The 27536-nt window shown below is 41.8% G+C and overlaps 1 protein-coding gene across 1 annotated transcript in view; it reads left to right on the forward strand.

Annotated features, from left to right (window-relative positions):
* Window positions 1–27536, forward strand: part of hmcn1 (hemicentin 1) — a 69231-nt gene that overhangs the window by 36574 nt on the left and 5121 nt on the right. The window contains exons 32-97 of the mRNA XM_026323130.2: window positions 298–579; window positions 1615–1723; window positions 1820–1989; window positions 2212–2366; window positions 2493–2616; window positions 2773–2874; window positions 3289–3465; window positions 3634–3785; window positions 4083–4206; window positions 6206–6381; window positions 6575–6671; window positions 6928–7050; window positions 7182–7337; window positions 7862–8140; window positions 8289–8456; window positions 9425–9538; window positions 9728–9814; window positions 9888–10079; window positions 10183–10356; window positions 10456–10569; window positions 12289–12434; window positions 12642–12792; window positions 12987–13184; window positions 13263–13376; window positions 13478–13665; window positions 13954–14050; window positions 14217–14378; window positions 14514–14627; window positions 14732–14934; window positions 15124–15205; window positions 15318–15449; window positions 15573–15722; window positions 15974–16133; window positions 16228–16352; window positions 16457–16640; window positions 17090–17187; window positions 17306–17584; window positions 17681–17877; window positions 18038–18119; window positions 18341–18477; window positions 18562–18703; window positions 18888–19032; window positions 19256–19383; window positions 19487–19643; window positions 19841–19962; window positions 20103–20267; window positions 20576–20683; window positions 20902–21039; window positions 21115–21249; window positions 21627–21896; window positions 22177–22367; window positions 22561–22774; window positions 22916–23050; window positions 23172–23362; window positions 23609–23690; window positions 23880–24149; window positions 24331–24501; window positions 24612–24782; window positions 25057–25227; window positions 25361–25531; window positions 25759–25929; window positions 26264–26434; window positions 26520–26666; window positions 26786–26923; window positions 27055–27176; window positions 27265–27502. Coding sequence (XP_026178915.1) covers window positions 298–579; window positions 1615–1723; window positions 1820–1989; window positions 2212–2366; window positions 2493–2616; window positions 2773–2874; window positions 3289–3465; window positions 3634–3785; window positions 4083–4206; window positions 6206–6381; window positions 6575–6671; window positions 6928–7050; window positions 7182–7337; window positions 7862–8140; window positions 8289–8456; window positions 9425–9538; window positions 9728–9814; window positions 9888–10079; window positions 10183–10356; window positions 10456–10569; window positions 12289–12434; window positions 12642–12792; window positions 12987–13184; window positions 13263–13376; window positions 13478–13665; window positions 13954–14050; window positions 14217–14378; window positions 14514–14627; window positions 14732–14934; window positions 15124–15205; window positions 15318–15449; window positions 15573–15722; window positions 15974–16133; window positions 16228–16352; window positions 16457–16640; window positions 17090–17187; window positions 17306–17584; window positions 17681–17877; window positions 18038–18119; window positions 18341–18477; window positions 18562–18703; window positions 18888–19032; window positions 19256–19383; window positions 19487–19643; window positions 19841–19962; window positions 20103–20267; window positions 20576–20683; window positions 20902–21039; window positions 21115–21249; window positions 21627–21896; window positions 22177–22367; window positions 22561–22774; window positions 22916–23050; window positions 23172–23362; window positions 23609–23690; window positions 23880–24149; window positions 24331–24501; window positions 24612–24782; window positions 25057–25227; window positions 25361–25531; window positions 25759–25929; window positions 26264–26434; window positions 26520–26666; window positions 26786–26923; window positions 27055–27176; window positions 27265–27502 — 10338 coding nt within the window. The remainder of the gene's footprint in view (window positions 1–297; window positions 580–1614; window positions 1724–1819; window positions 1990–2211; window positions 2367–2492; window positions 2617–2772; window positions 2875–3288; window positions 3466–3633; window positions 3786–4082; window positions 4207–6205; window positions 6382–6574; window positions 6672–6927; window positions 7051–7181; window positions 7338–7861; window positions 8141–8288; window positions 8457–9424; window positions 9539–9727; window positions 9815–9887; window positions 10080–10182; window positions 10357–10455; window positions 10570–12288; window positions 12435–12641; window positions 12793–12986; window positions 13185–13262; window positions 13377–13477; window positions 13666–13953; window positions 14051–14216; window positions 14379–14513; window positions 14628–14731; window positions 14935–15123; window positions 15206–15317; window positions 15450–15572; window positions 15723–15973; window positions 16134–16227; window positions 16353–16456; window positions 16641–17089; window positions 17188–17305; window positions 17585–17680; window positions 17878–18037; window positions 18120–18340; window positions 18478–18561; window positions 18704–18887; window positions 19033–19255; window positions 19384–19486; window positions 19644–19840; window positions 19963–20102; window positions 20268–20575; window positions 20684–20901; window positions 21040–21114; window positions 21250–21626; window positions 21897–22176; window positions 22368–22560; window positions 22775–22915; window positions 23051–23171; window positions 23363–23608; window positions 23691–23879; window positions 24150–24330; window positions 24502–24611; window positions 24783–25056; window positions 25228–25360; window positions 25532–25758; window positions 25930–26263; window positions 26435–26519; window positions 26667–26785; window positions 26924–27054; window positions 27177–27264; window positions 27503–27536) is intronic.

Raw genomic sequence — 27536 nt, forward strand, 5'->3', positions numbered from 1 at the left:
AGTACAGTGGCTCTCAGTGTGCTTTGTAGTCCTAAGAAAAATGAATTTAAATAGAAAACCTCATGAGAAATAAACAAGCTAAGGTTACATAGAAATATATGTTTTAATATTTTTAATGTTTTGTTTAGAGGAAGAGCTTCCAGATACATGTTGTTACATTTACAAATATTTACAAATCTACACTTTGCGATGTTGGATGAATACTTGTGAGGTGGAATATAAGAATTAGTCGAGTAGACAAAGCTGCTAAGGTTTAACCCTCCTTTTTGTTTCTTTTTTATTCATAATCCCCCCCAGTGCCTCCTACCATTGCAGGGGGAGATGACGGGCCAACTGAGAGGAAAGTGGTCCTCAGTAAACCTCTGATCCTGGAGTGTGAGGCTGGGGGACACCCTCCACCCTCCCTCACCTGGTTGAAGGACGGGGTTCCTGTGCGTGATGGTGAAAGTGTCCGTGTGCTTGACCAGGGGAAAAAAATAGAAATCCTCTCAGCCACAGTGTCAGACTCGGGACGCTATGTCTGTGTGGCTACAAGCATTGCTGGGGAGAAGGAGGTCAAATATGACGTCAAAGTTTTAGGTACAGAAACACACAAAGATAACAGACACCAACATGCAGAGTACATGCACACAACACAAGAAGAAAAACAAATGGGCTGTCTCACTTTCTAAAATAGAACTTTTATCAGAGTTGGCTTGGGTGTGTGTCTGTGTGTGTGTGTGTGTGTGTGTGTGTGCATGTTGTGGAAATAGGATCATAGGTGTAACTTCATGGTGTTTTGTGTATTGATTTCTTTTAGGGGACCTAGATGATCTTATTAATGAGAATGAAGAATGATTCCATAGTATATGAATAGCAGTTCAGCATTTTGTTAATAACTACTGCTCACCAAGACAGCAAGTTTACAAAAATCGAAATAGAGATGAACATTTCAGAGGGCACCCAGTTAGAGTGGTTTATAGCCAGGACTATCTTAAGTATCTAGGTTCAGGTGATCTAGACATGCTATAATGTAGGAGGCCATGTGGTTTGGTCTGTTATTAATCAGAAACTATAGTAACTCCAATGACTACAATAAGTCACATGCAGCAGGTTGTGACAGCTGGGAAAACACTGTGCCGTTGTTGGCAGGAATCAAACCTACATGGGGAGACCCCAATGGATTTCTAGTCCATCGCCTTTACCACTCAACCACAACAGCTCATGTTGAGAATGTGCTGACACTGTAAATTTCTGCTGCTGCTGCTGCTGCTCTCCATACCAAGTGTGCATTCCACATGGGAAACCAGCTCCTGCCATTTTAGTGCTGCTTTGCATATCTGACTGATATACTCACACATAAACTTTCCTATTACTGTAGTAGAAGATTCAGTTAGAGGTGCCACACAGAATTATTTTCTCTTTGCATTTCTTATAACATTTTACTAAACTTCTCTGATACTGTTATTATAGCCATCAAAACTAGAGGAGGAAGTAATTGGGAGTTTCAAAGCTGTGTAATATTGTAAAAGACAGCCCTCAAATCATTCTGAAACCCTTCATATGAATTTTAAAATGTCGTATGTATTTTTTGTGGTTTTCCAGAATCGTATGTATTTTTTTTCTCAATTCTAGTTCCTCCTTCTATTGATGGAGTGGATGATGTGACTGAAATCACAGTGATAATCAACACCCTTTTCGAGCTTGAATGTCATGCCACTGGAACACCGGCACCTGTCGTCACGTAAGGTTTCTGTCTCATGCATACAAATAAAATGATAAAAAAAACCACATCCATGCATATACTGTACATATTCAGTATAAAAATATTGTTTTGCAGGTGGTACAAAAATGGAAAACCAGTTGGACAGGGTGAAGGGGTGCGTGTTGCAGCTAGCGGTCGACAGTTGATCGTGTCTCGCGCTCAGGTTTCTGACACAGCTCGTTTTCAGTGTGTCGCCACTAATGAAGCAGGACATCACGAGAGGAGCTTCAATGTAGTTGTCCATGGTAAAAAACATTCTAATGCTTTGTCCTCCTAACCAAAATGAAGCTGATGTTTTCTGGAAACATGTTATAATTGAAATAAACTTATACTTTATGGTTCAAATGCAAGCGAGAGGCAATCTCCCTCTTTGGGTAAATACTACTCCCTGCCTTTCTGTCATTTCCTTCCTAATTTGCTGTTATGAAGTGGTTTTAAGGAAATAACTCCCATCTTTTTTTGTGTAGTTCCTCCATCCATCCGTACCACTGGGCCTGCTGAACGTTCAGTGGTTCTCCACAAACCCATCAGTCTGGAGTGCATCTCCACTGGCATCCCTCCCCCCAGCATTACTTGGCTTAAAGCTGGTCGGCCCGTAGACGCAACACAGGGGCACCTTAAGGTTGGTGATTCTTAAACTGAAACAATTTTTATTTAAAGTTTTATACACTTATATAACAACATTTTAACATAGGAAATGATTACCATTCCTGTGTACAGTACATGTTTGTGCTTATATCTGTCACAGCTGGAGTCTGCAGGCAGAACACTAAAGATCACAGAGGCGAGACTAGAGGATTCTGGACGTTACACCTGCCTGGCCACTAATGCAGCTGGTGAAACTCAACAGCACATACAGCTCAGTGTCCATGGTAACTTAAAGATACACACTGGACTCTGTTTGCATGTTTTTGTTCCTTTTCTCCCTCATCTCCTGGTTTCTGTCTTACATCTTTGTGTGTCAAAGGACAGGGTGGAGACTGGAGAATAGCATCCAATAAATTTTTGCTCTTGTGTGTGTCCCTCAGAGCCTCCAAGTATCCCCTTCTCTGGAGAGATCATCAACCAGACCATTTTGTCAGGGTTTTCCACTGAGCTTGAGTGCAAGGCCACAGGCAGTCCATTACCTGGTAGGAGAGCCCACAGATGTCCACCTCCATTCACACACTGCAGGACATACTGTAGTTTCCCCTGACCGCTGAGCTGGAAGTGGCTTACCTTTTAAATGTTAATGGACGAGCAAAATGTTGATCTCAGATGAGTCCCTACAGGCAGCTTCACTTTTCTTCCCACTGCCTTTTTTCTAGTTGGATGTTCTGTACAGTGTATGAGTTCAGTACAGACAGGTCACATTCCAGTGTAACTAAACCCCTCTCATTAGATGTTGCTGCATTTTTCAGCTACTTTGCTTTGTTCAGTTTTACACAGTTAAACAATTAAAACAAAATCATGAAAAACTCCACATTTAAGGATTTTTCCATTTGTGTAATTTCTGTGTCCTCACAAATTTTATCCTTCACATGTAAATGACCTTTGTGCTTCAGTTATCACTTGGTACAAAGATGGTCGGCCTCTGACAAGTGCAGCTGGGGTGGCTCTACTGAAGCGTGGCCAAGTGTTGGAGATTGAACGAGCTCAACTTTCTGACGCTGGGGTATACAGATGTGTAGCAGTTAACTTGGCTGGAGTTGCTGAGATATCCCACAGCCTGCAGGTGTACGGTGCGTGACTTTTTTGAGATCAGTAGATTTCTCAGCAATGCCTCCTATCATGATAAATTTCAGTAATCCATCTAATCCAACCTATAAAATCTCCAGCAGCATTTTATAATTAGAACTTTACTGCTGTTATTTTTGACTATTTCCTTCTTTTTTTTTTTTGTCTTTCAGTACCTCCTGTCATCTCCAGCCGAGGTGGTACAGTAACAGTGGTAGTGAATGAGGCTGCCAGGCTGGAGTGTGAAGCCACCGGTGTTCCTCTGCCCAGCCTCACGTGGCTTAAAGATGGCAGCCCAGTGACAAGTGTTTCACATGGCATACAGGTGCCCATAAATCAGCAAAATGAATGTATCGGTTCATGTTTGAATTAAGTACTGAGAAATGTTTGCGCCATGCAACATTCATTGTGAATGTACACCCCGTATGTCCGTCACTATTATATATGTTTGTAATTATTACGCAATGTGAAAAAATCTGTCTTCATATAAGGATATTTTAAAAAATCTAATTATACATATACAGTATAGCTACATTTGTATGGGACTTGTGTCCGAGTGTATTATTTCCTGTGTGTGGAGCTCTGGTGTCCAACTGATTTCGCTCTCCACCTTCCCTCTCAGGTGTTGTCTGATGGCAGAGTGCTGTCTCTGAGAAGTGCACAAGTGACTGACACAGGCAGGTACACCTGTGTGGCTGTCAATGCCGGAGGGGAACAACACAGAGAGTATGACCTGAGGGTTTATGGTGAGTATTTATCAGTTATCAGTATGTATATGTACTTTATGCACAGTACACCTATCTATACCTGAAGCAGTCTAATCCAACAGTCCTGCAGTGCATCCCCTCACTGAGGGGACAGAGAGGTGTTCAACTGTGTGATCATTTTGGGGGCTGTAGTTTGTGCTGCTGCTGACATGCAATGCATTATACACAGATGCGTTTTTGTTCTGCGCTGTGTCACAGGACCATCCACCTCAGCACAATACAAATGTCTAAAAACAGAATTGTAAGTGGAAACTCACTGTATTGTTTAAGAAGCAATCTTCATGTAAGTAAACATTAAGTATCATTGGAAAACAATACTAAATTAAATATAGTTTTTGTCAGCATTATGCTAAGTATTAAAAGATGTGTAACAGAAGGTTTCAATCCAGTGTTTTGACTGCTGGAGGTTGGTTTTCCTTTTGTTTACTTTTGGATAACAGATGCTGCCTTTTATAAGCCAACAGTGACCTAACATTTATCAGCATTATGACCCACACTTTAAAACTTGATACACTATGTTATGATAATGTAATGCATTAGATAAAAGTGTTTTTCTAACTTTTGAAAAGTTTGATATGAGCTATAATTTTAGTATTAAAATAGTAAAATGTCTCAATTTCCATGTTCTTGGCAGCTCTTGGCCTCTCCTTAGGACAAAATATTCCCATTTGTGCCTTTAATGTATTTTCCTTGTTCCCCTTTTTGTTTCACTAACTACTGGTTGTTGTCAACTGTAGCATGTCTTTCAACAGAGCACCAAATCTAGTACGAAACAGTAAAATACTGAAAAAAATGTTTGAAACAGGTCGTAAGCAAAACATGTGCATGTAGAGGAAGTACAGCTTTACTTAGTTTAGCATTTCAATAAACCTTGTCAGTTTTCTACACGGACCTGAGCTTGACAAGAATCTGAATCAATCTGTTTTTCAGATCTAATCAAATGTAATGTCACTGAGGTAAAAGGAGACAAGCATTTCCCTATAAAGTGAAAGGTCTGTACTTCTGTTTGTGTCTGTCCGTCTATGTCAGTTTGAGCAAATGTATGCATGATACAAACATCTACATGACATGCATTTCCTCAGAAAGATCAAAAAGAACTTGTCCAGGGAAATAAAGGCAGATTTGTTGTGGTAATTGCTACCATTCTTCAGCCGCTTCCTGTGTCTGGCCAAACACTGAGGGCCTGCTTCTGTCCTTCCCCGATGGCTGGAGCTCTGTCTGTCCAATAACCGTAATGCCTGCAGTCATTTTCTAGACCGGTCCACATTCACCAAAAAAGAAGGAATCATGATCTCTCTGACCTTAGATCAAGAAAATTGCTGCTTTGAAGCTGATGTTAAATTTAAGGAGTTGAGTTTTCTGTTAGAATAGAGACACTGTTAGAGATAAACATTTTCTGAACTGTTCCACAAAAGTTGTCAATTAACTTTTTCCTACTGTTTGCATCTCTGTGGCTCAGAGGTTTGTTTTGGTCCCAGAAACACAAAACATGTCCAGGACTCATCTGGACTGGGGGAATTTTAGTTAACCACTTTCAACAGCACCATTCTTTGATTGTGACGATACTTAGAGGAGAACAAATACATTCTTGTGAGAATTTCTTTGCTCCTGAGTCATTATGCATCTGAGTGCATGTTAGCAATTTCCATGGAGATTAAGTTTCATGAACTTCTTGGAAATGAAGCTACTCTGATTGTTAATACCAAAAACAAATGTTGAATTGGTTCATTGATGCTGTCATAGCCCAAAATAGATTTAGTACCTAAAGTGCACCAGATGCCCTGACAGGAAGCGATTGTTCTGCACACTTAAGAGGCACTATGAAGAGTTTGGAGAATTTAGAGTGGCTTAATGGGCTTACTGTCATTTTATGTAAAGGAGCACCCAAATAGAGCACAAATGGGGACATCAAAAGATGTTTGATGATATAATCTGTCAGAAGAACACAGCCAGTAGCTCATCTTCATGTCTGCCACAGTGCCACCGAACATCAAGGGTGAAGAGGTGAACGCCACAGTGATGTTTGGTCATCCGGTGGAGCTGCACTGCCAGAGTGATGCGATACCTCCACCCACTCTTTCCTGGCGCAAAGATGGCCGCCCGCTCTTCAGGAAGCCTGGTCTGACTGTTGCAGTGGATGGGAGTTTGCTCAAGGTATAACGAGAAAGTTGGAGATTATAAAACAGTTTACTAAATATTTAAATTGAGAGTTTATTTGGTTGCTCTTAATCAGACCTCTGGTTTTTACTATCACCTCTTTTTATTAAATAAATGTCCTGTCTATTGTCTTTGGACTTACGTGACAGTGTGTTTTCTACAAATATAAGTCTATGAATTTGATTTTTAGGTCGAGAGCGCCCAATTGCAGGATTCGGGCAGGTATACCTGTGAAGCCACCAATGTCGCTGGCAAAACAGAGAAGAACTATAACCTCAACGTTTGGCGTGAGTTTTCTTTTTTTTTTCTGTGTGCTATGCTCGTAATGAGAAGAAAACTGTTTGCTAAGAAGGTGATGTGAAAGTTGATTTTGAGAAAGACATAAAACATTGGTCATTTGTATGCTGACCACTGACAAAGATGAAATCAGTGATGTCAAGTCAGTGATTTGCTCTTGCTGGACTTATTTTATGCCTTATTTTATTAACACTGTGGTTGACTGAGATGTGAGTGCCTCCTTTTGGTGTCATTGCATTATTGCAGTTTCTCCCAGTATCCGCGGCTCGGAAGAGGTTTCTCCTCTGACAGTGATTGAAGGAAGTCTCATCACGTTTGTGTGTGAGTCCAGTGGCATACCACCTCCCAGCCTTACCTGGAGAAAGGATGGTGAGTGTGTATGACGCACAAAAAGATAAGAGCAAAAGGAATGTGCTATGTGCACAGTGTTTGATGCACTTATCACTGTGTGGGTGACAGGTCTGAACACTAACTGTGTTTCATATGTGTCTTTGTCCCAGGTTCTGAGCTCAAGTCAGACCAGCGGCTCAGGATTTTGTCAGGGGGTCGCCAGCTGCAGATCTCCAGTGCTGAGAGGATGGATACAGCCTCCTACACCTGTACAGCCTCCAGCCCAGCGGGAACCACTTCCAAAGTGTACAGCTTACAGGTTTATGGTACATATGCACCACCAGATATGGCACTTCTACTGTATTCTTGCATTACAAATCATTTCAGTTGATATTTTGCCTTTTATTACCGCATAGGAACATGCAAGAAAGTCATTGTAGTTTTAGAAAAAGAGGCCTCAGACCACAAAAGTGTCCTTGTAATGCCATATTTTGGTAAAATAACCAAAACCCCTCACACACACACCTTTTGGAGAGATCAGATTTGGCAGGCTCTATGTCCAGTGCGTTCTGTAAGATGAGAAAGGCCTTCTTTAACCAGAACAATAAAAAAATAAAGAGAAACCTCTAAATTTGGTATTATCAATTGACATTATCCAGATAACTGGATGCACTTAAATTATTACAGAGTTTGGCAGCAGGGAAATCTGCAAATCTTAATACTTAATAGCCCAATGGGATGACATTATGTAGGGTTATTGTTAATATACAGTTAACATTGGCGGCTATACGAGTGCTTATCATCTGCTGATGGAACATGTGTACCAACTCACCTGCTTTTCTCACTTCAGTCCGTCCTTCCATCAAGCAGAGTGAGGGCGACAATGATGTCTATGTGATAAAAGGAGGGGATGTGACCCTACAGTGCGCTGCAGAGGGTGTGCCGCGACCTGCAGTTACATGGCTGAAAGATGGGCGGCCTATTACTGGTCAGCATGGTGCCAAGGTCCTGAATGAGGGGAGGTTGTTACAGATTAAGGATGCTAAGGTGTCAGACACAGGACGCTACACCTGCATCGCTGTTAATGTGGCCGGGCAGGCTGACAGCAAGTATGACATCACTGTGCATGGTATGGATCATCAAGTTTTTGTTTTTTAAAGTTATATTTTGCTTATTTTTTTGTTACCATCTGTCTTTAACTTTGAGATTTAGAGTCCCTGTGAAGGTTTTTTCATTTCTTTTTGTCACATTGTATTATTTCCTCTCCTCTATTTTAGTCCCACCGAGTATAATTGGTCAGGTACACTTACCAGAAAATGTGAGCGTTGTAGTGAAGAACCCAGTTGCTCTGAGCTGTGAGGCCTCTGGTATTCCTCTCCCTGCCATCACCTGGCTGAAGGATGGTCAACCAATCAAAGCCACCAACTCAGTGCGTGTTCTCTCAGGTGAGTTTCTGTTGTTCTTTAAAGACGGGAAAAAAAATTGGCTTTAAAATTTGTTTTCCTGACCACTTTGTATTTCATGTCAGATATCAAAATTCTATAAAGTTCTCTTTTAATGTATTGTCCATTTCATGATGGAACAGGTTCAAATAAAACATGCTGCCAGTATCAGATTTTTCTAAGGAGTAACTTGAGCTATTTGGCTCGTCAGCTATGTTTTAAAGGTCGAGCAGTTGCAATATATCATGAGTAATAACATGTAATGGGATCACAGCAAATGCAGCCAAACTCAACATACAGATATCTGTGAAAGAAGATAAACAGGAGCAATTGCTTTGGATTGAGTTTTTAAGCATTTAAAGACATATTCAGTACTTCCAAATTAAACCACGGCCCCTGACCTATGACATACCACCTAAGTTGCTCTGCCAATTTGTTACATTTGTTTTTTGACTTATCTACATTTTGGATGTGAGCTTATGATCATGGGACTTATTTGCAAAGCAAATAAATTCCATTCTTCAGGAAGGGCTGACAGCATAAGTCTGATTGTAACAAGCAGTGATGATAAGGTACAGCACGTATTGGGATTGAGGTGCAAGTACACGGGAAGCTTTGTGTTGAGCTGTGTTGGTTATGAGGAAGATGTGGTACAGAAGGTTAATTAATTGTATTTCAGAATTCACAGTGTCACTGTGTGTCACTGTCTGCTTATTAGAGTCTTGTTTTGAGTTTTGTTTTTTGTTTTAAATGAGAGCAGTTTCTGATAATGTAATTAGTCTTGAATCTCATTTAATTGTTTTTAATTGTTTTAACAGCTGTGAGCCTGAGAGAGCGTTTAAAATGTTGTTTACATGTCCATGGGAGGTTTTACCTTTTGTGGAAAAAGTGCTTTTTTTTTGGTGGCATAGCACTTCAGTCAATTCCATGATGACAATATATAAGTGATAACTGGCCTGTTTAATCCCCAGGAGGACGAAGCCTCCGTCTTATCCATGCTGCAGCAGAGGATGCTGGGAGGTACACCTGTATTGTGTCTAACAGTGTGGGAGAGGAGAGGAAGAACTTTGACCTTGACATCCTTGGTAAAGAGATAGTCAACATCTGGTATCATGGTTTTTAGTTATATGGCCCAATACTGTGCTCAGTTCAAAGCCCTTGTCTACAGATAAAAACCTTGGTGTCATTGTGGTTTTTTTTCCCTTCGATTTTATGATGAACAGTGAAGAGACAGTATGAGAACCTTTAAATTAATTTTTAGTCTAACTCGACAGTTCCACCAAGCATTGTGGATGAGGGCACTGTGTTGGACACTAAAGTCAAGGAGAAACACAACATTACTCTCACCTGTGAGGCTTCAGGTAAGTGATGTAATTTAGTAAATATAATCTCTCTATATTGACACTCTGTTAACCTCCCTTAATGATTTCCCAGGTAACCCTGTACCTGAGATTAAATGGTTAAAGGACGGAGATCTACTGGTGCCTGACAGACGTCACCAAGTTTTGTCTCATGGCCGTTTCCTCCAAATCTCTGGTGCCCAAGTGTCCGACACTGGCAGGTACAGCTGCCTGGCATCTAACAGTGCAGGGGAGCGCAGTCGACATTTCAACCTGAATGTCCTGGGTACAAAGTCAACTCTTTTTTAATCAGTTTAGGAATGGATATCTGTTTTCAGTTGGATAATTCATTTGACTTTACATTTGCGTTCCTGTCCTTTTCTTGCCAGTTTCTCCCACTATAGCTGGGTTGAGTCCTGATAGTTCAGCAGAGGAGGTGACAGTAACTCTGAGCAACCCCACCTCACTGGTGTGTGAAGTCCAGTCCTACCCTCCCGCTCTCATTGCCTGGCTCAAAGACGGCACTCCGTTTGAGTCCAGCCGCAACATCCGGGTGCTCCCAGGTTTGAAATCACAAACACATAACAACAGAGCAGACGTGAATTCAATAGAAAACAGTAGTATGGCAGACATCTTGTTATTAACCACCCATGACTTCACAGGTGGGCGAACCCTGCAGATTCTCAATGCTAAGGAAGAGGATGCTGGGCGATATACATGTGTGGCTACTAATGAGGCTGGAGAGACACTGAAGCACTATGAGGTCAAAGTTTATGGTGAGATGATTGGATTGTTTCCTGTATGTGTCTGTTATTGTAACTGTGCTTTTAATCTGGCAAATCAGAAGTATGTATATTTACACTACCAGTCAACTATATATAGAACTGTATAGGCTACACGACCTATTGTTGATAACTGATATCACTTTTCCTGATGATAAATATATTGTAAATTAGGGCTGCAGCGCATCGATGGAATCAACAAAAATCGATGACATTAGTTACATCGATTATTAGTTGGTTACCTCATGCACTTATTTTTCATGCTCTGGATCTGATGCTGCATTCAAATGCACTCGGATCGCCGAGGTCGACGGCTGTTCATTAAATTTTTCATTCAGATTTACCGGTTTTTGGAGAGCAATTAAATGCAACATGAGCTAAGCTACTGATTGACAACAAAAATGAGGGCGGCCGATACGACACGTTTACGTCCGAAGATTCCTGCTACATCCACCCAGTCAGAGCGAATCTTTTCTGCAGCAGGAAAAATCTGCTCTCAGAAGTATCGAAGCCCGTTTCCGCCACTGGGATGGAAAATAAAACGACCCCCTAAGTCAAAATAACGAGATACTTTCTTAATATTCTGACTTTACTATTCAAAATAACGAGAAGTCGCGGGATAAAACGTGACTTCGTCACACACGCCTTTTCATTGTTGGCCCTGTTATACTAACGTTGTTTTGCACAATACCTTAAAAAAACACTCGTGTTGTTGACATAATTTAACAAGCTTGTCTGCAATGCACCTTTTGGCGCTGTTTTTTTGGTTTTGCTACCATGTTTGTGAGGCGTAAAGTTACACGACATCCGGTTGGTGACGTTTTCCGGGATGCTCGCTCTCATTGGCTATTGAGGGCATTCCTGTTGGAGCTTCCCCAGAAGCTTGTCATATCAAACCTGTTTGAGATTTATGATCCAGGCTCCGATCAGATCAGGGGCAGTAAAATACTGTTGACACCACACACTTGGCGATTGTTTCAGGGGGGAATCTGGCATGAAATCGGACTTTAAATGTATCTCCCCAGCATAAAGTCAGAGTATTGAGAAAGTATCTCGTTATTTTGATTTAGGGGATCGTTTTATTTTTCATCCCAGTGTCAGAAACGAGCTCCCATACAGAAGAGAGCAAGCCTCACAGGAGACCATGTGGAGATGCTGAGTTTCTTAAGTTTAAATAAACTGTAATATACTTCATGTTGTTGCATGGTGCAAAAGATACTGTGGACAAATGTCATGCACAAAGTTCCCTTGTGTTTTTATTAAGAGTACTGTGTAGTGTTCTTTGTCTTGCTGTAGTTTCTTACTGCTGCTACTTGTCCTTGGTTCAGTGAAAAAATTATTTTTTTATATATATATAAGCATTTTGCCTGTCCTTTGCCAAAAAACAGCGTATCTTAATTTAAGTTTTGTTATAATCTAAATGTTTTGTTAATGTTAAGTTTGATCAGTTTGTACAAGTAGAACAAATAACATATTTTTGATTGAAGTAATCATTTTAATGTTTTTCCTGTTAGTTAGCACATGCTTTAAACAACCTTAAGTTCATTTTAAAACATGATAGCCAGGTAAAAGCCGTTCTGTTATTGTGAATCAATTGTAATAGATTAATCGACTATAAAAAATAGTCGTTAGTTGCAGCCCTACTGTAAATATTGGGAAATAAATACACACACATATAACATACTCTTTACTTAATTATTATTTTTATGTCAGTTCCCCCACAGATCAATAAGAATGATATTCCAGGGGAAGGACTGGTCCCCAAAGAGGTAAAGATTAAGGTCAACAGCACATTGACCCTGGAATGTGAAGCAGAGGCCTTTCCCACTCCAGCATTGCAGTGGTATAAGGATGGACAGGTAAACATGTCTCTTACTTCTTGCTGGGAATTTACGCTGACATTGAGAAGTGAGCGGCACATATGTACTGCTGAAGCCTGATTCCATACAACCCAAACTGCCTGATCTCTGTTTGGGCTTCTCTGTCATCAGAGAGTGTCTTTAGGGGAGTAAAGCTGTTTCTTCTCATTGGCTCCTGCGCCTCTTTTTTTTTTTTTCTCTCCACAGATCTTGCAGGCTGACGGTCATGTGTCCATAACTGCTAATGGTCGTATTGTTCAGATCAAGCGTGCTCAGGTGTCGGACACAGGCCGCTACACCTGCATAGCAACAAATATAGCTGGAGAGGATGAGAAGGACTTTGATGTAAATATACAAGGTGAACTGGGTGAACTGATGAGGCTATTGTTAAAACCTGCAAAAAAACTACTTGTGCTTTAACAGAATTTCACTGATGTTAAAGTTTTTTTTTAAACCAACATGCTTTGTGATAAATGCAGAACTGTGTGCTTTCTCAAAAATGATCCAAGAAGAGCTTAAATATTTTATCTTATTTCTTTTCTTCGATTTTAGTGCCACCTAATTTCAAAAGGCCTGGTGGAGGTGGAGATGCAGTGTCTCCCCCAGGCTTTGGAGGGGATGTTCGAGATGTGATACTCAACAATCCCATCTCTCTGTACTGTGAGACCAATGCTGTCCCCCCTCCAACACTCACCTGGTACAAAGATGGACAACTGCTGACCTCCACTGACAAAGTCTTGATTATGCCAGGTGGGAAATGGAGCTTAAAGGCAATAATGAGACTCAGAGAATATGTTTTTATAAACTCTACAGGTTTTTTTTCTTCAGGTGGGCGTATGTTACAGATTCCCAGGGCTCAGGCTGAAGACACAGGCAGATACACATGTGTGGCTGTCAATGAAGCAGGAGAAGACTCCATTCAGTATGATGTTAGAGTGTTGTGTGAGTAAACAGTTTCTTTGTGGTACAAGAATCAGTTTGTTTAGCAGAGTCTAAAAATGTCTTCAAATCATTTCTTGCTGTGTATTTCTTCCATGCACCAGTGCCTCCAACCATACGGGGAACAGATAGCGACTTGCCTCATGAGGTCACAGTCTTGGTCAACAAAACTACCCAACTGGATTGTCATGTGGATGGAAACCCAGTCCCCAAGATCACTTGGTTTAAGGACAGCCAGCAAATCAGCTCTGATACTCCACATAGAGTCCTGTCCAATGGGAGAACGCTGCAGGTAACAAACAGGAAGGACAGACAATAACCTATCTCTGGTTTCCAATTTAAATTTCAGGTTACATTTACTATAATTCATCAATTTCTAAGGTGAGATAAAATGGATGGGTGATACAAAGAGTATAAATACAATATTGCCTAATCTTAGTATTCTGTTTTAAGTACAGTATACTGTGCCATTCTGTTGTAACTATGAACATGTAACTGCCAGGGTGCATAAGGTTGCTTAAGCTCCCGCATGCATGTTGGTAGAGTATTCTTACTGAGTATATATTTGTCTATCTCTTAGGTGATGACTGCTCAGGTTTCAGACACAGGGCGCTATGTGTGTGTGGCTGATAATGTGGCTGGAAGTGCAGAAAAATCCTTTAATCTCAATGTTCATGGTGAGTTAAACATAGACATTCTGAATTGTCTCATGTTGGTCATTTTGTGAAAAATAAATGATATCTATATCTATCTGTCATATTGATTTTCTGACAAGTTATTGAAGTCTTTTTCTGATTTCTAAAATGAGTGATATACTTTTGTTTGTTTGTTTGTTTGTTTTAGTACCTCCCACCATTATTGGCCCAAATCCTGAGAATGTGACAGTGGTGGTGAACAACTTTGTGTCAGTCTCCTGTGAAGCCACTGGCTTCCCTCCTCCCACTTTGAGTTGGCTAAATGACAGGGGTCCCATCCAGGGCAATCCCAATGCACTCATCATGCCAGGTACCAATGATTATAAAACCAACACAGAAAACACCATCTCAAGAGTCATATTTAAAAGACGCAACAGGATATCCAGTGCAAGCTAATAATTGCAGTAGATTCTGAATGTGTCTGTGTGTTGATTTGTGTCTTCAGGTGGTCGTACATTACAGATTCTGAAATCTAAAGTATCTGATGGAGGAAAGTACACATGTGTGGCAGTGAACGCTGCAGGAGAGGCTTACAAACACATTTATCTCTCTGTTTTTGGTTAGTCCATATCCACACTCTTTATATTGTACACTGAGCGCCTAGCATTGGCCTTTGGTTTTTAGAACCTGACAATAAAGGTTGTTCTTTCCTCGGCCTTCCAGTTCCTCCTAGTATCAGGGACAGCAGCAGGGACTCTCCTGTGGTGGTGAATGTGCTGGTAGGTAATTCAGTAACACTGGAGTGCGAGTCCAATGCTGTACCTCCTCCCACCATAACTTGGTACAAGAACGGCAGGGTGGTGACACAATCAGCCAACGTGCGCATCCTGGCAGAGGGGCAGATGCTCCAGATCAAAGGGTCAGAGGTGTGTGTTTCTTGGTTTCTATCATTTTAATTTTTCAGCAATCAAATCTGGTCAAACAGTGTCTCCGTTGCTTTTTTATGAACCGTTTGTATGAGCCAGCCTGATCTCTGTCACCTTGTCATAGCAGCTGCTGTTTCTTAAGCGAATGAAGCTCATCTCTTTTTTTTTTTTGTCTTGTCTGTTCTTCAGGTGTCTGATACAGGACAATATGTTTGCAAGGCCACCAATGTTGCTGGTCAGGTGGACAAGAACTTCCACTTGAATGTTTATGGTAGTGCAGAGACACTAGATATTAAATTGAAAATCTGAAAATTCATAGAACACAGCGTATGTAAAACAAATTACAGCATTGAATAAAATTCTCTGCATCCCCCTGTCTTCAGTACCTCCTAGTTTTGATGGCCCAGCAGAGGAGAGAGTGGTGGAAACCATTAGCAACCCAGTCACCTTTGCCTGTGATGCCGTCGGTATCCCTCCTCCCACTCTCACTTGGTTAAAGGATGGGCGACCAATAGGTACATATACATCTTACACCGATCTTCTTGGGTTGGCTGATTGTTTTTCGGGTTAGAATCGAGAGTGGAGGAGGTTATTGGACATATTTTGGGATTCTGACATATCAACTTCTGTTTCTTTAGAGAATTTAGAGTCTTTGGAGATGCACATCTTTTCAGGGGGCAGCAAGCTTCAAATTGCACGTTCTCAGCTTTCTGACAGTGGAACTTACACATGTGTGGCCTCTAACATAGAGGGCAAAGCACAAAAGAGTTACTATCTCACCATACAAGGTACATGCATCTTTGAATCTTAATCCATTATAAAAAAATGATTTTTACTCTCGCAAAGCAACATATGTCATATGTCACAACATATTGTTGTCAGGCTTATCTTAACAGGAATGTGTGGTCAAGGTTGTGAAGTTACATCCTTGTTATTATACACATACTTCTATTTTTTATTTATTGGGTGATCAATTCTCTAATCTTAACAAAAGCGTTCCTCAACTGGATTGCAGCTAACAGCAGTAATTCTCTCATAGTCCCTCCCAGTATCTCAGGGTCAGAGGTGCCCAGTGAGATGGGAGTCCTGCTAAATGAAAGCATCCAGCTGGTCTGCCGAGCCCAGGGAAGCCCCACACCAACCATCCGGTGGCTGAAGGATGGGGAAATGATTAATAATACGATGAACCGGGGGCTCAGGTAGAGTAATGCCTGTCATCACAAAAAGATCTGAACAGAAGAAAGTTATGGACTTTATCACGATAATAGAATAAAATGCTGCCTTTGTGTTCAGGATCAGTCCAGATGGCAGCACACTCACTTTGATTGGGGCTCAAACAAGTGATAGTGGCAAGTACACCTGTGTGGCCACCAACACTGCAGGAGAGGAGGACAGGATATACAATCTAAATGTGTATGGTGGGTTAATTCAAATATTTCATTCAAATTCAAATTTTTTTTCAAACACACACTACATGTTATGCACAGTACAAACACACTCCCTTATCCATTTGCTCTTTTAGTACCTCCTGTGATAGATGGCAGCAGTGAGACCACTGAGGAGTTAACCACAATTCTGGACAGCTCCATCAGCATTGAGTGTGTTGCTACAGGGTCTCCTCCTCCACGGCTCAGCTGGCTAAGAAATGGCCTCCCCCTGCCAGTTTCCTCCCACATACGTCTCCTCTCTGCTGGACAGGTGTTTCGGTAGGTCAGTGGACAGGGTTCAAGAAGAGGCAACGCCTTATTTATGGGGATTGGTGGTCAGGGAGTTTTATTAAAAAGACTGCAAAGTACTCTTTATGGTAGAGTGAACATTAGTCCCTCTTTGGCTGTAAAACCTGGAAGAAGATCTGAGTGTGGTTTTATAAATCAATTCTATAAAAAGGGCTGACGTTTTTGTTAGTTTTGTATCAGTGTGAGTTGCCTTATTGTTGTGTGGACCGATTTCCTTCCTTAACAACACAGTCACTAAAATTGGCAGGTTTGGGACATTTCCAACACAAAACACATCTCAGGTTTATGGCAAAAATGTCTAGTAAACTGTATCTAGATGGTGTTTGGAAAACCAAACTAGTTGATTGGTTATGTTACAACTTTAGTGAGGGTGAAAGTTATCACGTTTCTTATGTATCGTCCTGTTTCGTATGTGTCAGAATTATGCGAGCCCAGGTGTCTGATGGGGGCACCTATACCTGCGTTGCATCGAACAGGGCTGGAGTGGACAACAGACATTATAACCTACAGGTGCATGGTGAGTATGGAAACATTACATGCTTGTAAAATCTGAGGAATAAATCACAGAACACCATTTTTATGGTGGTGTTTGAGGTTTAATGATTATCAACTGTATCTCTTATTACTCCGCTCAGTTCCACCTGTTCTGGATGGAGCAGGAAGCTCAGAAGATGTGACTGTAGTCAGAGGAAATTTTGCTTCTCTTCTGTGTGTCGCCGACGGGACCCCGACACCGACTCTATCCTGGCTCAGACAAGGAGTGACTGTCATTCCCAACCACCACCTCAGAATCCTCGCGCAGAATACCACTGTGCAGATCACAGAGGCCCAGGTCAATGATACAGGACGCTACAGCTGTGTCGCTAAAAACACTGCTGGTCAAGCAAGTCGCCACTTCAACCTGAAGGTGTTGGGTGAGTGAAAAAGTAAATTACAGTTTCTTACCTTATTCATGGATGAGAAAATAAATATTTATGATTAGGTTTTACGTTATTACATTTTATTTTCAGATCCTCCACGCATCAAGGGATCAGGTGTGCCAGCAGAAGTATCTGTAGTGGTCAATAAAGTGCTGGAGCTTCAGTGTGAGGCCTCAGGTATCCCCACACCCTCCCTGACCTGGCTGAAAGATGGACGCCCACTCCCACAGACAGAACGTGTGCGGCTTCTCCGGGAAGGAGAAGTGCTCCATGTGGTCTCAGCACAGGTCAGTAGTCAGGGACTGTTACTGTGAAATCCTGTTTCTCAAACTTTCATTTAATCATGTTTCTGTTTAGCGCAGACCTTATATTGTATTTCATGGTAACTCAAGCAATTTGTGTTTCTTTTTCCATTGTTCTTACACATTTGTTTACACCTGTACTCAGTTAGAAGACACAGGCAGATACAGTTGCTTAGCCATCAGTCCAGCAGGAGATGATGACAAGCAGTTCCTGGTTCGAGTGCATGGTGGGTAACATTGATTTATATATGTATACAGTATGCTGAAAACAATTTATTACTTGCAGATAATAATCATTTACTTATATAATGCATATTACATTATAACAGGAAGATTGAGACACATGCTACAAATTTTTACCAAAATGTTTATTTGAAAATGGAAACAAATGAGACTGGGATATAAAATCCATGTTAGTGCCTTTCTGAGTTTGGGTTTCCTGTAACAGTTCCCCCTAACATCGCTGGGGAGAGCACACCTCAGGATGTGTCAGTGCTGCACAACAGACAGGTGACTCTCGAGTGCAAGTCTGATGCTGTTCCCCCTCCAACTCTGACCTGGCTCAAAGACGGCCAACCACTGCAGGTCAGAAATCAAACAAACAACTAGCCATAAAATCCCTAACCTCTCCTGGAGTTTAGTCTCAAATAACTTTTTATCTTTGGATAGGCCTCTGCTCGTGTGCGTGTTCTGTCCGGTGGCCGCTACCTACAGATCAACCAGGCTGAGCTTAAGGACAGAGCTCAGTACACCTGTGTGGCAGTTAACGTCGCTGGCAAGACCACACGACAGTTCAACCTGGCTGTCAATGGTACAGTTATATGTTTTATCTACATCAGGTGTACATGAAGAAAGTTATCCTCTCTTATGATGTTGAAGAAGATATACTGGCTTTTGCAGTTCCCTCCTTTGCCCTCCTGTCATTCACAGGAATTCACCACACAGCTACAGATAAATAACATTACTGTCTGTCAATCTGTTGCTTGTTCCCTCAGTGGCTCCAAATATCAAGAATGGCTCACAGACAGTGTCAGTACACATCAACAAACCAGCAGTGCTAGAATGTATTGCGAATGGAGTGCCACCACCTCGTGTAACCTGGAGGAAGCAAGGTGCAGTATTGGCAGGAAACAACCCCAGGTAACACTAGATGTGCTGCAGTATTGATGTTGTTGTCACTGGCTATCTGAAAACATTGTTATCATTATGTTAGAAACGTTGAATATAAAATTAGAAATGTTACCTAATAATGATTCTTATCAAATGTCTGTTGTGTAAGTGCTTTTAAAAGTTTAGCCCATCTCAGGTTTGGGCTTTTCCTTGTCACTATCATCTCACTCATTTTGTATGAACATGTGTGCAGGTACACGTTTGCAGAAGATGGATCATTACACATCCTCTCTGCCCAGGTGACTGACACAGGCCGCTACCTGTGTATGGCAACAAATGAAGCTGGGACCCAATACAAGACAGTGGATCTGCAAGTAGATGGTGCGCGGTAAATATGTGCATACAAAACACACAAATACTTTCAATCTCTCTTAGGTCACACACGACTACAGTTACTTTATGACCCCTGGTTCTCATTTTTCAGTCCCACCTTCCATCGCTGATGGCCGCACCAATGTGACGGTTATAGTCAATGTTCAGACCACACTGTCTTGCGAGGCCTCCGGCATTCCCAAACCCACTGTCAGCTGGACGAAAAATGGTCGAGCCATCAATACTGACCAGAACCAGAATATGTACAGGTTGATCCAGGTTTTCTCCCTGTTTCTTAATATAAGAGCTTAAAAACTCATACAAAATCACATATATTTTATATTTTATGCTCCTTATTGTTGTCTAGTATATTAGTATTAGTATTATAATACTTTTTTTCCACATGTTTATAGGTAGTAGAATATCTTGTAAAAGTACTACATTCATCTCTTATCATCATTGCCAGATTACTGTCATCAGGCTCCCTGGTGATTATAGCACCCACAGTGGAGGACACAGCACTTTATGAGTGTGTGGTCTCTAATGAGGCAGGGGAAGACTCCAAATCCATTAACCTCACTGTCCATGGTAAGAAAAACAGCTGTTATTAATATGTATCAGTATTGCATCATGACCTAACTGAATTTCAATTCTAGTATTTAATTTCTAGAAAGATCATTAATCAATGACAAGAGATGATATTTGTATCATTTGTTCTGTCCATCTAGTTCCTCCATCTATAGCAGATGAACCCACAGAGCTCATTGTAACAAGACTGTCCCCAGTGGTCATTGCTTGTACTGCATCTGGCATTCCAGAGCCCACAATCCATTGGAGCAAAGACGGCAGGAAGCTCCCCAAAGAGGGGCAGGGATACAACATCCTGACCACAGGTCATAATTAGGCAGTTAATATCTGGAGATAAATAAGGTTTACTAAGCAGAATATTTCCACCTCAAAATACTGGCAAAATAGATAAAACACATTTAAAGTATGGTAAAGCATTTAAAATGTTATGAAAGCAATGACATTTTTTTTGTTGTAATCTTGTTGTATTCTGTTGTAATAAAGAATTACTTAAACACTGAGCACACAGAAGAGTAGCGTCCAAGAAATTACTTTAACGTATGGATAGCATGTCAGTTAGGACTCTACTAAATCATTATTTATGTTGATTTGGTCCATGTTGATCCGTGCACAGGTCCAATAGAGATCACCTCAGCTGAGCTCAGTCATGCTGGGCGTTACTCGTGTACAGCCAAGAACGCTGCAGGCTCCACCCAACGCCATGTACAGCTCACAGTTCAAGGTGAGAACATCTCAGAAACAATATATGAACCTCAGTAATATATAAATATATATATGTATGTATATATAGACATGTTGAAATGTTCTTCAGCATCTGTTGAAATTAATTGTATATTGTATATTTAATGTGAAAGAAATTATGAATTTGACATTATGGTATAACTGTTCAATGAATCTAAGGGTCATTTTTCATGTTTTTCTTGTCTTATTTCTCCTCAGAGCTCCCTCTGATCCAGACTCATCCACCCACCCTCGATGTGATCCTCAATAATCCCATCACTCTGCCCTGCAGGGCCACAGGCTCACCGAGGCCCACCATCACCTGGCAGAAAGAGGGCATCAACATACCTACCGCAGGTAATGCAACTTCTCTGTCTGTGTCAATGGTTACACTAGAAACTGTCAGCCATCATGAACTTTCCTTTTTGTTAGGTGGTCGTTTCACAGTGTTGCCAAATGGAAGCTTGCAGATCTCCAGGGCCTCTGTGCCAGATGCTGGGATATACATATGTGTGGCCCAAAACCCTGCTGGCACTGCACTGGGAAAGACCAAACTAAGAGTACAAGGTAGGTCACAGACCAAATGATGCTAATCAGATTAAAATATTATCTAGTACGCAGTAGTTGTCTTCAGGAGTTGGACAAAATAACAAGAACACCTTAAAATCTAATATAATCTAATACAACTGTCATGCAAAATGTATCGAGTTAATAAAGTTTGTAATTTTTTTTATACATTTTGTTTCAATTCATAATCGATATGTGTGCGTGTGTTAATTGCATTATGATCATAGACTTATTGTCCAGGCTCTCAGTACAACACATACGTTCTCAGGTTGTTGCCATTCTTACAAACAAAAACTTTTCTTTCCATATGGTCCCAGAGTTGATTTTGTTAGTGGGTGCTACACACTTAGTATTTCTGTTTGCACTGTCCCCTGCAGTCCCTCCTGTGATCAACTCAAAGACTCAGAAGTACCTGGCGCCTCTGGACTCCTCAGTGACACTACAGTGTCAAGCTGATGGCTCCCCTGCCCCTTCTGTCACATGGCATAAAGACGGGCAGCCACTGAGTGAATCTGTACGCCAGCGAGTGCTCAGCTCAGGCTCCCTGCAAATCGCCTTCATCCAGCCAAGTGATACCGGGCGATACACATGCATTGCTGCCAATGCAGCGGGAACTGTCAGCCTAGAGATGAGCCTTACTGTACAGAGTAAGTTTCAGTAACAGTATTGTTAAATTAGTAAAAATTAGAAGTTTTCCTTAGATCTCTTGAAACTACATACTTCTGCTTTGAGCGCAGTTGTTTGCCATTTCAATTGATAATGAATACAGGAAAACTGGACAATACTTAATTTTTTTCATTTACAGCAAAGGGCATTAGGGGCTGCCATTAGCCTCTGTGAATTGTATATTTTATAAAAGCACAGTCAAGCTAATGTTTCCAAAATAAATGTGATAACAAAAAATAACTTAAAAAAAAAAATTTGCAGTCCCTCCGTCCATTCGTGATGGAGAACAGGAGGTAGAAGTGGTGGAAAACAGCCAGGTCCAGCTGGTGTGTGTAGCAGAGGGAGTCCCTCAGCCCAGCCTGTCCTGGGACAAGGATGGTATTCCTCTCAGTGAAAGCACAGGAGAGTACACCATTCTGCCCTCTGGGGAACTGACAATAGACATCGCCCAGGTAAACAAAGAGACACATATGGCAGACAGGAAATTATGTCAGGGTTTGTCTGCATATTGCTAGTATGTGTAAATATTTCCTTTAGTTTACCAAGTAAACTTCAGACTGTTACAGTTCAGAGTTGTGCTGCCTGTATATGCTGAGTTTGAGTTTTTTTTTTTTTTTTTGCGCATCTCCTCTTCCTCTGTACCAGCCTGAGGATGCAGGCACTTATACCTGTATTGCCACTAACGAGGTTGGACAGGACAGTCGGACAATGACCCTGTCTGTTCACACCCACCCTGTCTTCACTGAGCTGCTCAGAGATGTGGCCCTCAACAAGGGAGAGCGCCTCCTGCTGGCCTGTGGTGTCACTGGCATCCCTGCTCCCAGAATCACATGGGCCTTAAACAACATCATTATCCCAGGTCAGGAAACATCTCCAAACGATTGGGAAAATGACTTTTTATTAAAATAGTAATTGGCGTAAATAATTACTATAAAATAAATGATTCTAAAAGTCCATCAGATTTTTCAGTGAACTGTTTTTCTGTTATTGCTGTCTTTAGTTCACTATGATCATATGAGCGGCTACAGTGAGCTGGTGATAGAGAGAGTGAGCAAAGACGATGCTGGCACGTACACATGTGTGGCTGAAAACAGTGTAGGAACCATCAAGTCACTGGGATTTGTCTATGTCAAAGGTAAATCCACCAGGATTTCATTTCCTCTAACTTGTGTCGTTCGCATCATGTCCCCAGTCAAGTGATTTGCTTGTAAAGTCAAGGCAAATCTCTGCGATGACATTTTCCTGTCTTTATCTAGAGCCTCCTGTTATTGATGGGGACCTTCGCTCCAACCATATTGAGCCTCTGGGTGGTAATGCCATCCTGAACTGTGAGGTTCGGGGAGACCCTCTGCCTACCATCCAGTGGAGCAAAAATGGAATAAATGTCGAAATTAGCAACCGAATTAGAGTCCTGGACAATGGCTCTCTAGCCATCTACGGCACAGTGGTAGGAAAACGCAAGAGGGACTGAGACCTCCTGTGGGTGGTGGCTTAGACAACTGGAGTCTCAGTGGTCTAAGATGGGGACTATAGTAGCAAACTCAGTGTCCTTTTCGATAAAGAAATATGTTTTAAGCAAGAAGTGTTGTTTGTACTGTGCAGCTTCTCAAACAATCAAACATTTATATATGAATGAGGAAAGTTTTTATATCTATGGTAATTAAATGCATTTTTAAAATTTCATTTTATATAGAGTGAAGATGCAGGCAACTACATGTGTGTGGCAACAAATGATGCTGGGGTGGTGGAAATGAGTGTTACACTCACCTTGCAGAGTAAGTGTTTATGTCCGAAAAATCTGACATAAAATCTGCATAAATCTGACGTTTCCCACTTGAACAAAATGCAAAAATTATAGTAGCCCATAAGGGTAATCCAGTGATTTTATATTGCTCTTTAAAAACTGAAGTGACATCTGCTGGGGTGGTTTGTGTGGATTAATTACACAAATTGTCTTCTTCCAGGGTCACCCACCATTACTGTAGAGCCAGTGGAGCCAGTGGTGGATGCTGGCAACACAGTAATACTCAACTGTAAGGCAGAGGGTGAGCCCACCCCGATGATAGAGTGGTCCCGACAGGGGCGCCCACTGCTGAGCCTTGACCGCTTCTCAACCCAGTCCAATGGTTCTCTCAGGATCAGCAGTGCTCAGAAGGAGGACACAGCTGAATATGAATGTGTTGCCAGAAACTTGCTTGGATCAGTGCTGGTCAGGGTCAAGCTCACAGTACGAGGTGAGCTGGACATTGTATGGCTTTTTCATTGTGCCATGTTGTGCTGACATGTAGTGGATTTAGTTAAAGCCTGAGAATAACATTCATCCTGTCTTTATTCTCTAAGAACAAAACAAACGAATTAGTAAAATTGCTCAAATGGCAAAATTTATATTGTTTTTTTTTTCTTTATTGTTTTCAGTTCATGGGGGCTTCTCGGAGTGGACAGAGTGGGGTCCTTGCAGTGTATCCTGTGGCGTTGGGACCCAGAAGAAGCTGAGGCACTGTAACAATCCTCTGCCTGCCAATGGGGGGCGCCACTGTGCAGGCTCAGACACAGAGACACGCAGATGTCAAGGAAAACCTTGTCCAGGTGAAGGTGATTTTATCAGATGAATGAGAGCATGAGGTTCAGCCTGGTCTTTCAGACTGTGAGCCAGTGTTATATGGTGTGTTAAGACCTGTAGCTATATCCCTCTACAGTGGATGGTAACTGGTCAGAGTGGTCGCTTTGGGAGGAGTGTTCTCGTACCTGTGGTCAAGGCAACAGAACCAGGATCCGGACCTGCAGTAAACCTCAGGCTCAGCATGGAGGCAGACAGTGTGAGGGGAAGTCTGTGGAGGTCATCATATGCAGTGTGAGACCGTGTCCAGGTGAGCAAACGGGAAGACTGTCCATTGTAGGACTATTAATAATATTTATGAATTACATGTTTGTAATCTGTAAAATTTCCAACAGTTGCTCTATGTAGACTGTACAGCAAAGTCCTACAAACCCTCTGATTACCACACACTGTTTGATTGCACTGAAAAAAAAAAATCTCTCAGCTTTGTTATTGTGTTCATACCATTGTTATATTTTTGTAAGTGTTTAATGACTTACAGTGTAATTAACATGTATGCATATAATATTGACTCCCCTCCTCAGTGGCAGGTAACTGGGGGTCTTGGCTGCCGTGGAGCCCGTGCAGTGAGACTTGTGGTAAGGGTATGCAGTCCAGAATCCGACTTTGCAACAACCCTCCTCCAGCATTTCATGGACCACAGTGTGGGGGCACAGACACTCAAACACAAGTGTGCAAGGATAGACCTTGTCCTGGTAAGGGCTCAGGCTTCTTTACTCTGAGATAAAAAATTAAAAAAAACTGCATTATGTGTAATGCGTAACAATAATGTAGATAACATATACTAAGTGAGACGTCCTCCTGGTGCTTCTTTACTTGGCCTTCCAGTGGATGGAAAGTGGTCATCATGGGTGACCTGGGGATCCTGTAGTGTTTCCTGCGGGGGTGGGACCAGACAGAGAACACGTCTTTGTGGCAGCCCCGCCCCTCAACATGGTGGCAGACAGTGTGAGGGCAACGATGTGCACATTGACTTCTGTAACAGTGAACCCTGCCCAAGTGAGTCATCTTAACTTTTACCTGTTCTTACTGGTGCAGTATTCCAGATACAATGGTGAAGAGAGGCTTGTTTCATCCATCCATCCATTTTCTATACCAGTTTTTCCTGAATCAGGGTCACGGGGAGGCTTGTTTCAATACAAGATTTTTTTTTTTTTTTTTTTTTTTTTTTTTTTTTCTTAACTCAACCGTAAAAATCAAGTTTACTGACATTTTCTTTCTGTCAGTCAGCGGTAACTGGGGTCCGTGGAGTAGCTGGGGCAGCTGTAGCAAGACCTGTAATGGAGGTCAGATGAGACGCTACAGGACTTGTGACAACCCCAGACCTGCCAACGGTGGAAGAGCATGTGCGGGTGCAGATGCACAGATACAGAGATGTGGCACAGCCAACTGCCCTGGTGAGTCAAGATGTTTAACTGGTTTGCCTGTAAATGCAGTCGATAAGTAGAACGAACCTGTGTTATGTGTCTCACATTGAACACATTGATATGAAAAGTTGACAAGGACACATCACATATTTGGAATTGGTACCTATTTTTCAATTAGCTCAGTGATACAAACTTTCATTTTAAACTGTGTATATGATTTTTCAGTCATCCCAAAAAGACTAAATTGCTACTAAAACTCAGGTTATGAGGCAACTAACAGTGTCCTGTGATTATGTTTCTCTATGATTTCTGCATTAAGGTGTTTACTTCCTTATTTGTAATTTTTTTGGATGGTTTATTGCAGTTGATGGTAACTGGGGTTCATGGCAGCCATGGGGAGAGTGCACTGCTTCCTGTGGAGGTGGAGAAAGGACACGTGTCCGACTCTGCAACAGTCCACCCCCTAGTAACGGTGGTCGACTGTGTCCAGGAGACTCGTCACAGCTGTCCAGGTGTAACACTCAGGCCTGCCCAGGTAAACAAGGTGTTTTTAAACTACTGAATGTGTGATTCTGTATGTACTTGCATCATTTGTACTTTATACCATCCCTCTTTCTCAGGAGGGCCCCAGAAGGCTCGAGGCAGCATCATAGGGAACATCAACAATGTTGAATTTGGCATCAGCATCCTTAATGCCACCATCACAGACAGCAACTCTGGCGCTAGAATCATCAAGGCCACTATTTCTAACATACCAAGGATATTAGGTCAGTTCTCAAATGTTTTACACAAACTGTATTTGCCTCAATGGGCATAGCACACCTGAAATTTGATATTGAATCTCATAATAAATTAAATGTCTCCTTCTCTTGCCTTTTTATTCCAGGACCTGCAATGAGAAAGCTCATCTCCATCCTCAACCCCATCTACTGGACCACAGCACAGGAAGTAGGAGAGGCTGTCAATGGCTACACATTAACAGGAGGCGTATTCAGGCGGGAGACACAGGTGGAGTTCGCTACAGGTAAAATGGGCAGGACTGGATTTCACTGCAGAGAAGGTTACATGGCCAACTTTTGAGTGAGTAAAGGTAAATGTTACATATTAGTAGGCTGAAGCTTGACAAACATCTGTGATGTGATTGGATGTCACTAGGTGAGATCCTGAGGATGACCCACATTGCCAGGGGCCTGGACTCAGATGGAGCATTGTTATTGGATATTGTAGTGAATGGACACGTCCTACAGCTGCCTTCACATGCTGACATCAGTATCAAGGTATAGAAGAAAGCAATACAGGTGAATAGACATTTTTGACCTCTTGGTTATGTTTCTGTTGGTCACCTGTATACTTTGTTTGACTCAGGACTACACAGAGGATTATATTCAGACAGGCCCAGGCCAGTTGTACGCTCTGTCCACTCGCATGTTCAGCATCGACAGGGAGAGTGTGCCATACTCCTGGAACCACACCATCTCCTATGACCTGTCCAAGGGCAAGATGCCCTACCTGGTAGAGATGCTATATGCCACAGCAATCAGCGCTCACTACCACCCTCTGGAGGAGGTGTTGGAGTATAGCATCCAAGCCAGTATCACAAAGGGTGAGTTTTTTGTAACCTAGAAATAATATTTTTA

Source organism: Mastacembelus armatus, chromosome 4 (genome assembly GCF_900324485.2).
Source record: "Mastacembelus armatus chromosome 4, fMasArm1.2, whole genome shotgun sequence".
Taxonomy (NCBI): Eukaryota; Metazoa; Chordata; class Actinopteri; order Synbranchiformes; family Mastacembelidae; genus Mastacembelus; species Mastacembelus armatus.